The 17,091-nt window shown below is 42.7% G+C and overlaps 1 protein-coding gene across 1 annotated transcript in view; it reads right to left on the reverse strand.

The window, feature by feature from the left end:
• Positions 1–17,091, reverse strand: part of CNNM2 (cyclin and CBS domain divalent metal cation transport mediator 2) — a 127,579-nt gene that overhangs the window by 20,859 nt on the left and 89,629 nt on the right. Inside the window, exons 2-3 of the mRNA XM_010564797.1 lie at positions 8,435–8,578; positions 1,073–1,210 (exon numbers count right to left, since the gene is read on the reverse strand). Of these exons, the coding sequence (XP_010563099.1) occupies positions 1,073–1,210; positions 8,435–8,578 (282 nt within the window). The remainder of the gene's footprint in view (positions 1–1,072; positions 1,211–8,434; positions 8,579–17,091) is intronic.

The following is a 17,091-nucleotide window of genomic DNA, read 5'->3' on the forward strand; positions in this document are numbered from 1 at the left end:
TGAGCTGTAGGAGTCCAAGCCTTCTAAGGAATTACTGCCCCTCAGCTGAGATGTGATAACCGATCACGTACATGTTTCTTTCAAGTCACAGAGGCAAAATAAAGCATGAAGGCAGACTAGGAGCATCTAGGCAGGCAGTTACTGCATCTTAGAGGAGGGGAAGTACTAATTTCCAACTGAAGCTGGCAAACTTGAGACAAAACAACTTTATGATTTTCAACCCATGAATATATGTTGAACATAGCAGTGAAAAATGCCCATCTGAAAGGCCTGCATCTGAGAAGTCTTTATATGTCAAAGAGAGACAGCACGAGCAATAGGAAGGTATGTTTTCCACAAGCTCTCCTGTTAACAGGTCTCATCTCTGAGGTGAAGGGACCAACTTTACGATGAAACGCATTATCAGCTGCAAGAAACCATTCAAGGCCCTGGCCTCTCTGCCAGACTGCCCACCCAAGGGCTAAAACATCAAGGTGTTCTGGGATGGAGACAACTGTCCTCTGAAACCTGAAGTCATCAACGGAGGTCACACAAGCCAGCCAGAAATCCATTTTAAAAAGTACAGTTCAACCGCCTGTGCAGTCTGCATTAAATGTGTCGGGAGAGTTTTCACTTGGAGTCAAAAAGCCTCATGGAACAGGTTTAGACCCTCCTGCAAAAAGTCCAGCATCTCTTTCTGGAGAAGGCGACAGAGTGCAATTACAGTCAGCTGGCCAGTGGTATCGAGTCCTCTTTGGTTTGTTCCCTGAGCTCTTCCTAATGGGGTGTACTTGCTAGTCGTTAATCTGACGGACTCTAGACATGCAGTGCGGCACTTGGCGTTCATCCTTACCTTTCAGACCAATTTAAAGTTACTGGTCCACCCCTGGTAAATGTCTCAGAGGGTTCATGCCGACACTGAACACAGGAGAGGAGAGAATTTAAAAAGAAAAACACAACAGTGGCATTATTTGTCACCCCACAATCCAGCCTCCCTTCCCGCCTGCACTGTCCCACCCACCTCACCAGCCTTTGCTGACAAACTGCCTCTGAGGCTCTGGCATGATTGCAAAAAAAGATAACCCGCACTTGCCTGTTGCCAGGAACCGGTGCATTGCCAGGAGGAGCTGCGGTGATATTTTAACCTTCATCTCGCTGTCTGTCTGCTTGAAGGCAGAGAAGTCCTGCTTCCTGTCCCGATGAGCTACTTTCTTTTTCGTCTTGTTATCAGCTGGGGAAGGGAGGGTGGGAAAAGAAAGGAAGGAAGCGATTTCTGTTAGAACGGGGTCCAACATGAACCATCCTGGATGGCGTCATCCAGGATGGCCACCCAGAGCACAGGGTGCAGACAGAGCCCTCTGCAGCACATGCAAAGCCCTGCTCATCGGCACCCAGCACAAACCAGAAACAACCAGCGAGCTCTGCTGTGGGTTCATCTGGCCATGAGCCCCTCTCCTGCAGAGCCAGGCACCCATGGCCTCTGTCACTTCTCTGACACTTCAATGGGCGGAAAGTCTCTACTTTCAAACATCTAATTGCAGAAATCTAATTTTTTCATATATATTCCTTAGAAAATTCCCAGCAAGTACGTAGACTAAATACACAATGACTTATCATGATGTACCATGGCTTTACTGACTCTTCAGAGCTTTGGCAAAATCCGCGTGCCTTTGGTCCAAGTAACTCCCAAAGTCTAGCATACGCAGTTTCTTTCTTCCTGTCCAAACTTCAGCAAAGGCTAGCAAGGCGTACAGCCTGAAGGTGGGAATCTCTGGTGACTTTACAGGCACTGAAGCCAGAATGAAGTACAGAGCAGCTTCAGGAGTTCAGATAAGGGAATTCACCTGCTAGTGATCCCGGACTCCTGTCCTTTATTCAGTTAAATACTTCCCACTTGATTTGTCTGTGTCTTAAAACAGGTTCTGTGGTGGGGAATCCCCATTTGTGAAAGACAACATGAAAGATGGAGTTGAGAGGCACAAACAACCCAGCTATTATCATCTACCCACTGAGCTAATCTGCCAAAATGTCTAGAAAACCAGGTAAGCAGAGAGCTCTAGGCATGTTGGGGTACGGTATACATCTATTCTACGAAGAATAGGTCTCTGCTCAGATGGCAGGGTCTTGCTCTTCTCTCCTGACACAGTGCGTAAGGTGGCATTGGTTATAAGCAGCAGAATGCTGTCAGACAGCTCTGAGCTCCACCGTATATTGCAGGAAACCCAAGTCTTGATGCAATTACTGTGAGCCCCCCAGACTTGAGGCATGGCTCAGGTTCTAGGGCCTTAGTGAGGAAAGATATTGAAAATACTATAGCTACTTGTCTATCAGACCCCTAGTCATTGGTTTAAAATGACTGGACTTTTGAGAGACCACAGGCAGTTCTGGTACATTGATTCACTGCTGAGAATTCAGGCAAGCACACAAAGAGGTGTAGGTGACAAGCTAACACTGTGAAACCTCATGCATACTCCCAGGTAGTTGTTGCCAGATTTTGGGTTATGCATGCAAAGATGATTAAATTGATGTACCACAGCAAGGAAGCCACTGAGATCTGGAGTTCTGTATGCGTCCAAATACATGCTACGACTATGTAAGGCTCAGAGTGGTTGAGTTTGGGACTTGGAAATCCACAATACTGGTAATTAAGAGATTTCTAGAAAGACTTTCCCAAGTCATCTAGACTTTTAGATATGAATACATTTAGATGCTCAACCATAGACAAGCCTCCACTATAGGACGATCACAGACTCAACAGCAATACTGTACTGATAGTAACATATCTACTCTAAATATCTAATCTCATTCTGTCAGCAGTGCAAATCAGCAAATTTGAGATACTTGTTCCCAAGCACATGGAGAAGAACGATGATGACCCATGCCCCTTTTCTTCTTTGAAACCAGAAGACTCTTACCCTAGTAGTACTTTACCCAGGACCTGGACTGCATCAGGGACTGCAGTTTCTCTTCCAAAAGCAGGAATAGAAACCACCCAAGGGAGTGGTTATAGACTAAAAACAATCTCTGCCTTAGGAATATAGTCAGACAGACCTTATCTGCACTTGCAGTTAAAGGAAAGATGGATACCAAAGCAATAGAAAGTGAATAGGAGAAAAGTCCCCCAGAAGCTCTCACTAGGTCCTACCTCTTGTAAGAGGTAAGAAGAATAGAAACTGTGCTTTTTCTGAAAAGTGCAGAAAATGCTATTTTTCACCACGCTACGGCTAGGATGCTTTCTCACAAGGAGCTCTGTCATTGCTCTCTTCAGGGAGTAAAAAAATCACAAGTTTTGGCCCTGGGACAGGGAAACATCTCTTCAGTGGGGCAGTAAAGCATCTCTGTATTCCTCCTGTGAATGAGCTGTACCACCGCAGGCTTCATACAGCACTTCTGGTACCTAAAAACAGGGCCAGCATCACACCATGGGTGGATGCCTTAAATCTTTCTGTCTGCATCAGTCATCAAGGTAAGAGACCTAGGCTCTCAATCAAATGATGGGTGAGTTCATCTCCTTCTACTGTTTCCTTGGCAGCTTGTCCAGCAACCTTCCCCCAAGAAAAATGTTACACAGTGAGAGCAGAGCCATATGGCTTAACACCATTATCTTGGCTTATTTTTGTAAGGGACGGTCTTAATTGTTCTTCTCTATCCAAACAACTTCTGAGCTTCTTGTAAGACATAGGAACCAAGGATTGGATGGTGACAGAAGTAATTGAATCTGGACCAGGTATTTCCTGTCTGTCCTTCCTATAGTAAGTGAGATGGAGACCTGGGCACTGAAGTGATCTTGGCATGCTGAAGTGATTTCTGCTTACAGAGTGCTGTGACACTGTTTGGTTCTGCAACATGAACAATGTGATGCGTGAGGGACACTCTTAGGTATAGCTTTTGGTGAGATCTCAACAAATATTGCAAGTATCTTCAGTAGGTTCTGGGAATATTTAGACTTTTCCCTTAAATCAAAGGCAGCAAGGCTGACCGTGAGCTCCTGGGCTGAGGGAGAGAACTCAAGAAGAGGAGGGGTCCAAACACAAGTAAAGTTGTTATCTCTCTTGTAGTATTCCTGAACCTTCAGGCCTGACACAGAACACCACAAATGATTACATGAATTTCCTTGAAGGAGCCAGCTTGGACTGGAGCCAGCTACAGAACAGAGAGTTCAAACCTCATATAACCCGTTCAGTTGGGCGGTCGGGCAGGCAGGCAGCAGGCTGACAGGTGCTGCAAATGCACCCAGACAATGTTCTGGAAAGGTTCTTGTTCTCCTCCTGTGCTCCTTTTTGTCCTTTTGTCTTTAGGACAGAGTAGACATCTGCAGTGAGCTCCAGACAAGATAATGAGGACAAAAATATTTTATCAAATGGGAGTGTGGTTCTGTCTGACACACAAGAACTGTACAAGGACAGAGACAGGCCACTGCTCAACATGTGCATCTATCAGATACTCCAGGAAAAGAAAGTACATTTCCCAGAGGACTAGACTCACTGACCCTGTGCCCACACTCAGTACCAGGACGCCCAGTCCAAGAGTCAGAGGTGGATGCCAGTCTCACTCAGCACACACCCCATGTCCCCCTCTCCCTCATCCCCCAGTGATGCACACACCCAGGCTGACGGCCTATGTCCCACACACTGCACAGGTTTTTTTAAGCCTGTGGGTTTGTTTCATTTTAAAAGAAAGGTTTAGGAATTAACTAAGTTAGTTTTGCCAGTTCTTTTTGTCCCTAGCTAGGAAAACCAGGTTGCCCTATGTATCACGCATGTTTTGGCAACTGACAAAGTCAGCAGGACTAAACCTGAAGCTCTTTAACAGCCCAGAATAGCTTCCTGTAAGGATGCATCTCCTGCAGCCTACCGGTGCTAGACAGCAGAAAGTTAGCAAGTCCGTAGTCCTAATGGCCAACAAGGCAAAAGCATCATTTTCTAATGGACGGCAACCACCTTGCTATATCTAAAGATCAGATTCCAGCTACACAAAGCTCTGCTCTCCTGGCATAAGATATGGATGTACACCATGCCAGTACCTATAGGTCTTGCCCAACAACTTGGCATTGCAAAACCTTTTCTATGTTGCTACGCTTTCACTGGATGACAGTGGAGACACTTATTAGGCCAAACAACTTTTATTCCCATAGCTCCGTGCTTTAAATGGGAGAAGTGATACAGAGTTTACTAGGACATATATTTAACATACCTGTTTTGACAGCTGTTTGGAAGCAGGAATGTTCAAGTAAGATGTGGTCTTCCCCTCAGGGAAGTGACTTGTCAAGGCTAAAAAAAAATCATTAGGTGAAAGCTACTGCAGGTGCAGCAGTGCAGCTCTGTAACAAACGTAACGCTGAACGCCCCTGCAGCATGGGATTGCCAGGGGTCGTATTCACCGAGACAGACTGCTGAACAGCACGCAGGTGAGCACGTAAAAATGCAATGTAAGCTGATGCTTACAACCAGCATACTTATCCGCAACATGCAGAACACATGCACAAGGGTGCGTTAAGGTATTTCATTTGTAGAAAAATCCCAGATTTTACGTGCGGCAAAACCTCTCTGACTCTATGCGCGAAAAACAATAGCATTCCAGTTGCACTAAGATGATGATTAAACTCGTCTTCAGTTAGAAAGAGCTAAATAAGACAGGCCACCAGTCAAACACGGGTCAGAACAGTGAACTCCATGTTTCTCAAGCGCACTGCGGTCTGAGGCCAAGACAGAACATAAAGCTTTCTCTTTTGGCCCTTTGAGAATGTTGAGAAATACTCTCCCACCATAGCTAGGGCCATGGGAGTGCAGGACAGATTCCTATAGTGTGTCAACCATGAAAAAACGCTCCAACTTTCCAGTACTAAGAACTAAACACACTGACAGCTCTTCATTGTGACACTGGCTGAAATGTAGTTCAGATGCTACCTGTGTCACGACAGAAACCTCTTCTCCCCAGCCCATCAGCATCCCCAATACAAAGTCTCATGCTCAGTACTCAGTCTATCTAGATGTTGATAGGTCAGAGGTATTTACCAATTTTTCTTGCTCCCATCTTCTTCTCCTTGCTCCCAACATCTCTACAAGCCATAAGACATAGCAGACTACAGCAGTCTGAAGAAATTGGGCATGCAACCCTCGAGAAATTCAGCAGCAGAGCTTCAGCAGGGAGAGCAGCTTTCAGCAAAAACTGTAAATATACAATTGCTTCTACCCTAACACAGTTGAAATGGATTTTCATGGAAAGAGCAGAAGGGCACAGTTTCAACACCAAGGTCAGGCATGTCATCAAATTTCAGGTTTCCATCAAAGCAAAACAAAATATTTTTAAAACTTCAGAACAAAGGTGTAACAATGCTGCCAAAATTTTTCATAAGGTCTACTTTTAAGTAAACACCTAGCATAGAGCAAATCATTGCAAAGGTTTCAAGTTGGCTTGGGCTGAGCTGAGCATACCAGCTTGGTCTTATAACAAACAGCATCAGAGAACTCTAGTACTAGTTGGGGTTACTAGCACTGACACGCTGATTATCAACATCAAAAACGAGCTGCCTTAACGTATGGTGGACAATAAGGTACCTTCAGTAAACCCAAAGCATGTTCCCATCACTATACCAATTGGAAGTGGTTACAGCACATTAATCTGCCCAAATCCAGAACCTATCACATTTTCTGTGATCCTTGCAGCTTCTCTGGATTTCTGCTCTCTCCCTTACTGTTACAGTGTCCTTCAGTCCAAACAGTGGAACGAACTCCAGTGCTTCATAAAGAAGCTAGAAGTTCATCTTCATGGTACACAGCAGGAGTCACCCCCCCAAAATTTCCTGCATCCTCCAGGAAGCCTGGGAAGTGAAGTTTCCCTCCTGTTCTGAAACAGGAATTTTCAATAGTAAAACCTTCCCAGGAAGGAGAGTTTCAAATGAAGTCATGATCACCAGCTCTATTTTGTTGATCTAGGAAGTCTTCAGATAGTAAAATTAAATTCTCATTTCCTTGCCCTCTAACATGCTATTAATGGTCAAAGCTTTTTTTGTCCTGAAGAATAACACAGCATGTTCTATGTGGTTTCTCTTAACAAACAAGGGGAAAAAAAACATTGAAAAGCATATGCAATGTCTTTTCACTCGTAGAAACATAGAAATATCTCAAAGGTGATGAGACAAAGATAGGATCTTTTTGGAGTACAAAAGAAAGTCTGAATTCACCCTGTAAAAGCATTATGTTGTAACTGATTAGCCCAACAATTCATTTGTGAAGGTACAAAAAGAAATCTATACTAACAGGACTTCTGTGATTTGCATAGTAATTAGACTGTTTAGCATATCGTAAAACACAGCTGTGATTTACATGAGCCTTTGGGCACATAAATACTGGTAAAATACTGACCAGCTGCAGAAAGTAGTTCAGGCAATAGCATTCTATTGGGAAAAGTAGAGGTATGTCTATCCCACAGTGTAAAGTGCTCATATGGCATTTGGCTTGGAGGGAGGATAGAAGATGCTTGCACTGGCCTGAAAAAGATGTTGTAGAAATATTCAGATCCCTTTCATGAGGAAAGAAAAAGAAACCAAAGGACAGCTGAACAGTGTTAAATATATTTAAAATTATTATTTCTATTACAATAGAATCTACAGACATCCTTGTGCTACATGCGAACACACAGTAAAAAACAGAATCTGCCAGCAAGTGATCAAAGCACAGATAAGACAGATGAAGAATGACAGAAGGGAAGTCCTGTATGCACAGGCCAGATTGTGCAGATGGGAATAGAAGCAAAGACACTTTAGGTAACTGGCCAAAGACCAGACAAACTCTAAACTGGTAAAGGAAAGAGTCCAGATCTCTCAAGTGCCAGGCAATGGTTGACCTGCAGCATCATGTCCCTCAACATATGTTAACAGAAAGGAAGGAAGGAGCTGTACTGAGTGATAAAAAGAGGAGTCATTTAGGACATGCTGGTTTTCAGCACTGAAGAAGACTTTCCTTTCTCAGGTTTCCTGAATGAGTGACAGCGAGAGACTCTAAAGAGACTCCATTCCCCTTCCTTGAGGCATGGTATTTGCCTGCCTTCTTGCTAAAGTATGGTAGTACACAGACTACAGGCCCTTGAGGTGGAGAGAGGCTAGGGGAAAATGTGGGAGGTCATGAGCACTGTAACAAAAAGGTTTAACAAGTCCAGTGTGTTGGAGAACAGCTAGCAGGAGAGACCAGACAGTTGCAGATGTAAACCTTCTTGATGTAAGGGTCAAGTAAAGAAACCTGTCCTGTTTCCAAATTAATACAGCATAAAGGGGTGAGGTGCCCATGCTGCGAAAACAAAAATTACTTTGACCATCTGAGGGATCTGTAGGTCATCTGACCACTGAGATTTTAAATCAGCAACTTAACATCTCTCAAAACACTTCTATTAAATGCAACTGCTGCTGGATGGAGTCTTCCCTCTCATCTATAAACAAAGTGCAAACATTTCTACTCACTGTATAGATCTGTTTCATCCAGAATTTCAGACTTGATGATCTCTTCAATCACATCTTCTAAAGTGACAATTCCCAGGACTTCATAAAAAGGATCCCCTTCTCCTTCATTGTTTACTCTTTGTACTATAGCCAGGTGAGACTTGCCTGCAAGGAGACAGATCAGCAATTTAGACATTTTAGAAATTCCTGAAAGGTCAGAAATTATAGCAGAATTATAGCCACAGAGATATAAATAAAAAGACAAAAAGGTTGATGTCAGGCTTCATGAAAAAAGAGGCAAAGTTTAACAGATGCTTAAAATCATAATCTGATTTCTGTCTGTGAAATGCATTCCTGGGTCACATAAATTCACCTAATGCACTAAAGGAAAACAGCTAAAGAGATCAGTGTTTTCTTTCTGATGTCTTTCTCAGTGAAACCGTCACCCTGGCATTGAATTCATTATATTAGCTTGTTGATGGTTGTTCCACTTCTTGTCTCATGCATTGGCAGAGGAAGGCCAGGCTGGAGCCCTCCTTTGCAGCAAGCTCCTGTAGATGTTTTCCTCAAGTTTGGAAACAACAGCAACAATGGCCAAACCACAGAAGCATGTGGACAGGGTAGAGCTGGGGAGAACAGGTCAGCCCAATCCATGAGTTTCTCTTTTTCTCCTCCCTCCCTCAAAAACAGTTTATTTAGACACGCTCCATACAGAAGGGGGTGCTTATTTAGGAATGAATGAATGAATTAAAATATTCAAAGTGACAGTGTCTGATCAACAAAGAGAAAAGCTAGGATGAGATATACTAGTGGCTCTAAAGAACCCTAACCTGTGCATCATTCACAGTGTATTCTATAATTCCTGAAGTCCCTTCTGCCACAGGAATAATAATAATATCATGACCCTTCGAATCTGCTTTGATATCCTTGGTTGCCAGTTTCCCTAGCTGCCACTGAAAGCCAGTCCTTTGTAAAGCTGCATAAAAAGTAACATGCATTCAAAGGGTTCACCAAATACAAGTGGCATTTTGAAGTATAAATACAGCAGGTATCAATATGCTTTCTGAACTATCATAAGGTAAGCAACATTGTCTCACATTCTTCTTTGGTAGTCTCAAAAATAATACTTATCCCCATCTGTAGAAGATAACCAAAATAGTTCAACTTTGCTTAGACCCCTTTATAGGCAATAATGTCTGCATGTTTTAAGATTCAGATTATTAGACTAACAAGCATTCAAACAATTCCAACCCAGACTTACTCATGCTTAAAGAATGAAAATATCCCAAACAAATTAGACGAGGGAGGAAAACTTGTCAACTACTGATATAAACATTGCATCAGGTCAAGTCAATTCACTTTGGTAAGTTTTTCACATCTGCTTTCCCAGGGACCCAACATAAGCAGTTAAAAACAAATTCTTGGTGAATGCTGTCTGTCGAAAGTTAAATTCTTTTGCTATTCCCAGCTTGTGATCATTTAAAAGGAATTTTCCAAAGCAGGGTCTAATATTAGACTCAAAATGAAGTTTCCATTCCACTTAGGCGATATTCTCACCAAAGTAACTACTGCATAATCTGATTGTCTTGGAGCTACTCGTTTAGATGCAGATGGACATACTTTAAATACCAACTCCACAGCACTGCTGAGTCTTATCTTGAGGAGACCTTATTCTACAGTGAATTAATAGAAAGATGATTTGTGATTTTAAAGGATCAACATTCATATCGTACTGAAAGTCTTTCACTGTGCCAGGTTTTATTTCTTGCATTCCTTACAAGACTTCCAGCTCTTTTTACCACTCGATGAACAGTGTTAAAAAACGTGACTTCATAAAAACATGAAAGATTTAGGTACTATTATCATTGCTGTTGCCCTGTAATATATTATTCCAATTATATCCTTTCAATGTAACAATATTCAAGAACTGTGGCACAAAAAATGTCACATGGACAAACCAAATATTGTAATTTATTTCCCAGCGCCTGCTCAGATATTAGTATATCTGCTTTCAAGTCAAAAGGCATGACTCCTTCAAGAACCATTTCTATCACAGACCAGAGCAGCTCATTTGCACATGCTCATTCACATGCTAATTCCTGATGATCACCATTCTCATACATTACCAAGTGGTAAGAGTGCTTGGATCTGTACAAGTGGGTAAAAGAAAAAAAAACAAGAACAATGCTATCAACTCAGTGTTTCAGATTTGATCAGAATCACCAAATTACAGCCTTTTTCTTCACTTCCGTACTGCCTATGATAAAGCTGAACTAGGTGATAAAATTTTACATTTTGAAAAGCACAGTCTTTCTCTAACAGTGGAATCCCAGGCTCATCTACAAGCAATGGGAGAGATTTATGGAAATGGGACTGGGGAAGGACCTGAGGGGCTGTAATACCATGGGAAGTTGTGCACAACTTTCAGGCACAAAACCAGTTACATGCCCTTTTCATCGGGGTAGACCCCACCAAGAATTTAGGACCACTAAAGTATGTTACACTTTCCCCATTTCAGCAGCCACAGCACTCTGATCTGACCTAATGTGAGACAAGTGACCAAAATCTGTACCAGCTACTGCCCTCCTATCCAAAGTGAGCTGATACGGAATTGTTATGGATGGGTATCAGACATTTTGCACTTTCTACAATGAAAAAGAAGGCCAGAAACATTTTTTCTGGCTCTGCCATAATCTCTGATTTTTAGGTTTTTTATTTATCACCCGAAGTATCGAGACCATTGAAACTTGTCATAGTTTCCAATTTGGACTTTCTGGTGGGTAGCATTGATGTTCAGCTCTACTTTCATTAAAACTGTATGTTGCAGAGAGTTTATCTGTTGAAAATACATAAATTATCCAAATGCAGGCTGACACAAACCTTTCTTCCCTCTCGACTGTCAAGTTTTCCTATTCCTGACTTTCATGAACCCATCACTTTGCTGGGGTGAGATGAATTTAAGCCAATCTAATCGGGCTGCCTCTAAAAGGCTGCCTTTTGCTCCCAAAGTCTTCTCCTTCCTTTGCATTTGTTCCAATGCTCATGCAGTCACTTGATGAGACAGACTAGATCCAAAAATTACATTTCTTGGGTCTTTGCTAGTTAATTTTGATCCAGATCCAATAATTTGCCAGAAATCATCAGACAGTGGAACAAGCATTGGTGCCGGTGACAGAGGTGTCACGAAGATGCATTCCCGGACTGGCTGCCCTCTCAGACTGCTGCATAGATGACTGCAAAATACCCTCCACGTATGGAAGTAATCAAGGCAGAAAAGGCTAAAGAAAAAGCCAGAGGAGCGCCAAGACTTCTTTATACGTCGTAGAAGAGCACAACACAGCATGTGCCCAACTTTAAAAGTGGCCTGTGAGTAAAATAATGACTCCTCCAAGTGTTTTAAATAGAAATTGGCTACAGCTTTATTCAAAGACTTTTATCAGGCCACTGGTACTTGTCATACTGTTTTATTCAACTGAGAGAGGGTTTCAACTGTATTTTCCACCGCGAAGTACATACAATACGTATCCAACAAGGAGCTGAATAAAGTAAGCGTCCAGGTAAGGAAACCTGGACTGTCTATGGTATTCCTAGGGCTCTGAGAGCAAAAGAGAGCAAAGAGCGCAAGCGTGCATGGCAATTACATAAATAATTTCTATACTTCACTGATTTTCTGACCACGGTCTCTAACCACACTACATCTATGACATTAATCTTTCTTTAATCACTTGTTTTAAGTGTTGATACAATGAGATTTAGCAAGCAGGCAGCTATGCAGCACTGCCAGATCTGATAATAAAAGCAGAAATTACCTGAGTGATGTGTAACAGGCAGCACCAGCAGAGAACTGTGGGCACTGCTCTGATCCACAACTCCTCTGTGGCCATAGGCAGGCAGTGTTTGCTTTCTGCCTCAGCCTCCCCCATCTACAGTGACAGTCAGTAACATCAGCTAGAGCCTACAGAGCTTATACGTGTACACAGCTTGACACATAAATTGTGACAAATGCTAATCTCTCAAGTTACATTCACGGGCAACTAAAGGACCAAGGATTTTTCTTAAAAGCAAATCCAGTCCCATCCCATTGCTGAAAGTCTTGCCACTCAGCTTGCATTTTGCCCTGTACCGCAACTTCTGATTAATTTATTAAGCTTATTAAGAAACACGAAGATGCTTAGTGAAATCTGCATGAGTCAGTGAATGTAGAATGAGCTCCTGGGAGCCCATGTGATTGACTGACCACGCAGAACAGCACTGGAGGAAATGCCTGAAATACTGATTCTCTTACAGTACCTTGACCATTCCTTGAAAAAGATATGGAAAGAAAATTTTCACCCTTTGGACCTAACTGGGGCATTTATATGTTTAGAGCAAGGACCTCAAGAATATTGCCATGGAGTTCAAACTAGAGATGAAAACATCTGACCAAGTTCAACATCTGCTCTGGTCAATACAGGGGGTCTTGTCTACATGAAGAGTTTTGCCATATGAATGGAGCTGTGCCCACCCCACTCTCACATGCCACTTCCCCACAGATACACAGGCAGAAGAAATCGGCTGACAGGAACATTATGAAATTCAATAAATGCACATGAAAAGTCATGAACCTGGTACAAAATAACCCCCATGCATTACTACTGGGGACTGACTGGCTGGGTCTGCAGAAAAGGACTCCATGATCCTGGTGAACAAGCTACACAAGTCAGCAGTGTGTCCTTGCAGCAATGAAAGCTAGCTGCATACTGACTACATTAGTACATGTGCAGCTAGCAGGTCAGGGGAAGGGATTATTCCCCTCTATTTGGCACTTGTGAGACCACACCTGGAGTACTTGTGTCCGGTTTGGCATTCTCCAGTACAGGAAAGACACTGAAAAACTAAACCAATTCCAGTGGATGGATGCTAAAATGGTCTGGGGCTGGAGCCCACGATGCACAAGAAAAAGTAGAGGAAGCTGCATAGGTTCAGTCTTGTAACGAAAAGGCTAAAAGAGGGGTCTTAAAAGTCTTTAAGTACCTCATAGTAGGCTACAGAGAAGACAAAGCTAGATTCTTCTTGGAGCTAGATACTGATGGGACAAGAGGCAACGTACACAAGTTTCAAAAATCTCAACTCTCCTTAAGTAAGAAAAACTTGTTCCTCATGAGAGTGGTCGAACACTGAAACAGGGGCCCAGAGGGGCTGTGAAATCTCCATGCTTGGAGGTATTCAAAACTCAGTGACCTGAGTCAACTTCAAAGATAGCCTGCTCCAGAGAGAGGGTTGACCAGATGGCCTCCAGAAGTCCCTTCCTACATTACCCTGTGATTCTAAGAGACTTTGAAGGGGGGCCTGACTGAAATCCCAGCCCAAACTTCATTTCTGACTTTTCATTCCTGAATTTCTGCTTAGGAACCTAAAAAAATTGCAAAATTTACAGTATGTAAGGGTAATATGTAAAGACAGCAAGTAAGTTTTACTGATCTGGAATGCTGCAATACGGCCTTGAATGGGACCAAAAGTAGCAAAATGACGCTACTAGCCAGACTACGCTGCTGAAAATTATAATACTGCTGGCATAGCTTTAAAGCAAAAGATGGATCTCAGGAAGTAAGTGGTCCAACAGCAGAGGTGTAAGTCAGGGGCTCTGAGCGGTGAGCAACAAGCTATGTGTGATGTGTATAAGCTTATATCATGAGTAACCAACTAGAGGTGCCTCTACTTCTGCAGAAGGAGGTTTATGAACTTAGTAACTGGGAAGATTTGTATGTGTTATTTCCCTCCCACAAGAAGTAGATCTCACTCAAGGCCCTCAGTTTCCTTTTATTAACAAAACATCAGTGCTAAATCAAAGCTACGGTAGACAATTGTAAAACAGAAGATTCCTGTTAAGTCATTTTGCGGTTAAACTAGAATCAGGCTAGTCCATTTTTGTTAAAACCAGTAATCTGAGTCCATTTGCTGTTGGCGAGTGCCCTGGAACGTTAAGCTATAACCTGTTTAATATGCCTACAATGACATGGAGAAAAATCCCAGGAGGTGTTTACCTGCCCTTGAATTTGCTAACGATCTGTGCTTCTGAAAAATCTCCCAGTTTATTCTTATGCGACTGTTTTGGTTTTGACTGATTTCTACAAAGGTAAACAATTTGGTCTGTCAGGGAGATTCACAGCTTCAACAATACATTATGCAAAACAATCAATTTTAAAACGCGTTGTATAATTTAACCATTAAAAACAACTCCCTCTAGAACAGCACTGGCTTGCAAGCAATTATACTTAAGTAACAAGTGTTTTCCTAAATTTCTTTTCTGCAGCACAGTTCAAGGACATTAAATCTCTCTTCTATTAGCAGAAATTTGCATTCATGCTGTTTGCTTTTGCATTTTGATTATTTTCAGTGGGGAAATCAGACTGCTACTTTCTCCCCCCACCACCACTAACTGGTGTACACTGCCTTTGGGTTCACAACACAAGACCATTCACAGAATCAAGAGAAACCTAAAACTTATGCACAAACATAATCTAGACTTAGACTAGACTAGGCTTTTTAGATACTGCTCTTTTCAGCAGCAAAATGCACATTTTTTTAATACATATTTGGGAAGGGAACACAATAACTAACATTCATTTAATACAGCCACATGAACTCAACCAGATCCTCAAGGAAATGAGTGAAAAGTATCAGTGCAACAGAAGGGAATACAGTGATTCTTCACCTTTACATGACAGAGCTTACAGTCTCATTAAAACATTAACTAGAACCCACATCAGCCTTCACAAGAAAATAAAAAAGTAGCACTTTAAATAGCTTCTTTGTGTTAAAGCCCATTTTAGTGGGAGGACACCAAAAAAAGGAAAAATTAGGGGGAGTTTCAGAATAACTTCCTGACAGTGAATTGTATTTGTAAGGAATACTTTCCCAAGGGAAATGGCAGAAGCTCAGTTACTTGCAACTTTGAAAACTCAACTGGACGAAGCTGCTCGAAAGGTCTCAATAATTCTCCACTGCCCTGTGGCAGATGGAAGAGAAGCAATGAGCTAACATTTTCCATTTCCAGCAGCCTATCACTTGGTGTAGGCGCTCCAACTTAACTGTTGCTGCCTACCCTTCAATCCATTCTAGTGAGATCTTGGCGAGAATAACGTTGTCAAACTTAATTAACTTTGCTGCTGGTTCTAAGAGTGAGAATGTAGCTCTAGAAAGCTGCTACCTGCTGCAGCTTTAGATGCAACTGAACTGAACCTGGCAACAAACTCGGATCAGAAGCTGAGAAGTCACCATGGGTCCATGAGTAAAATACATTAGCTGGGAACCAGAAATAACTTGAGAGTAAGGACAAAGGTCGTTTCAAATTAGAGCTCCGCTATCAAAGTGGAAATCTTAGGGAAGAATCAGCAGAAGTGAGAACACTTAGGGAAAACTATTACCAGTTGTAAGCAGGCAGCAAGACTGAAACTAAAGAGCAGAGAGGAAAAGTTTCAGAAACTCCTTGAACATTAGTAATGATTCCCTTGCTATGGACAGTGTGTCAATGCTTCCCAGTCATGCAGTCCTTATCCGGTAGGGAATCTGGGCTGGATACGGCTGGGACTGACAATACCCAGGGTCCACAGGGGTGTAAAATGCACACCACTAGCTGGGCTGCTCTCAGTGTTGGCCAGAACATCTGATTTCAGCCTGGTAAATGGTCAAACACAAGCTGCTTCCCAAAACTGGAAGCTAATGCCCTAGAGAAGCATCTGCTGGATCCGAAGTAGGAGAGGAAGAGATGGAAAACGCAACGCTTGAGAGAGAGAACTCTCCCAAAAGCAAAGTGGTTTCTGACACCCTTAGAGGGCTCTAACCCGAGTACAAGGTTGTGATATCAGGACACTGTGGCTTGAGATGAGAAACAGGCTGGAGGTTTAAAAAACAAATCAAGGAAGCACTTCAGGGAGTGCAGCAAACCAAAGTTGATAGAAGAGGTGGCAACAATGAGAAGAGAAAACATTGAGTCTGGAGAGAGAACTATCACTATTTGGGCTAACACAGAACAAAAATTTCAGATAAAATTTAAGGCAAGCAAACAGAATACTGAAGTCATTCTTGGTCATGGTTCAAGTCTTCCACACTAGATTCGAAAGATACTGAAGTGTGACTTACGCTGATGTGATTTCCCCTGTGCCTCCACTTCCCAAGGCAAGTAATGACCTTTTGGAAAGAAGTGGAAGAAATGCATCCCCTTACTGACTTGCACCTTCACCCCACAGTCAACAAGGATTTTTTTCTTAGTGTTCAAGGACCCTAAAAAGGAGCCATGCTAATTTTATTACTTCCCTGTTTGTTCAAGATCGTCCCCACTGATTTCAGCATTCCTTCAGGGATGAAGAGCCGGCACCAGCCAGCAAAAATGCAGCCAGTAGAGGGAGCGCAAAACCTTGGGTTTGCTAAACTCGAAGCTCCAGGTCCTCCCCAGACCTCAGTCCAGCAGCAGGCAGATGGAGAGGAGAGGTCCTGGATTCTGGCATCGGTGGAGTCTGGGTGCTGGCCTGCTGTGGAATCCGGGCAGATCTCCTTTGAGAGATGTATACTTCAGCGTGGGACTCCACAGCAATGACCAACATCTGCCATGGCCTGTTCAGTGGCTCCTTCTATAGCTTTGCATTGTTGCTATGACTTCTGCCCACCCCACCGTCCTTCCTCCCTCTCTCCTACCCTGG

The sequence above is a fragment of the Haliaeetus leucocephalus genome, unplaced genomic scaffold (assembly GCF_000737465.1).
Source record: "Haliaeetus leucocephalus isolate CR32 unplaced genomic scaffold, Haliaeetus_leucocephalus-4.0 Scaffold184, whole genome shotgun sequence".
NCBI lineage: Eukaryota > Metazoa > Chordata > Aves > Accipitriformes > Accipitridae > Haliaeetus > Haliaeetus leucocephalus.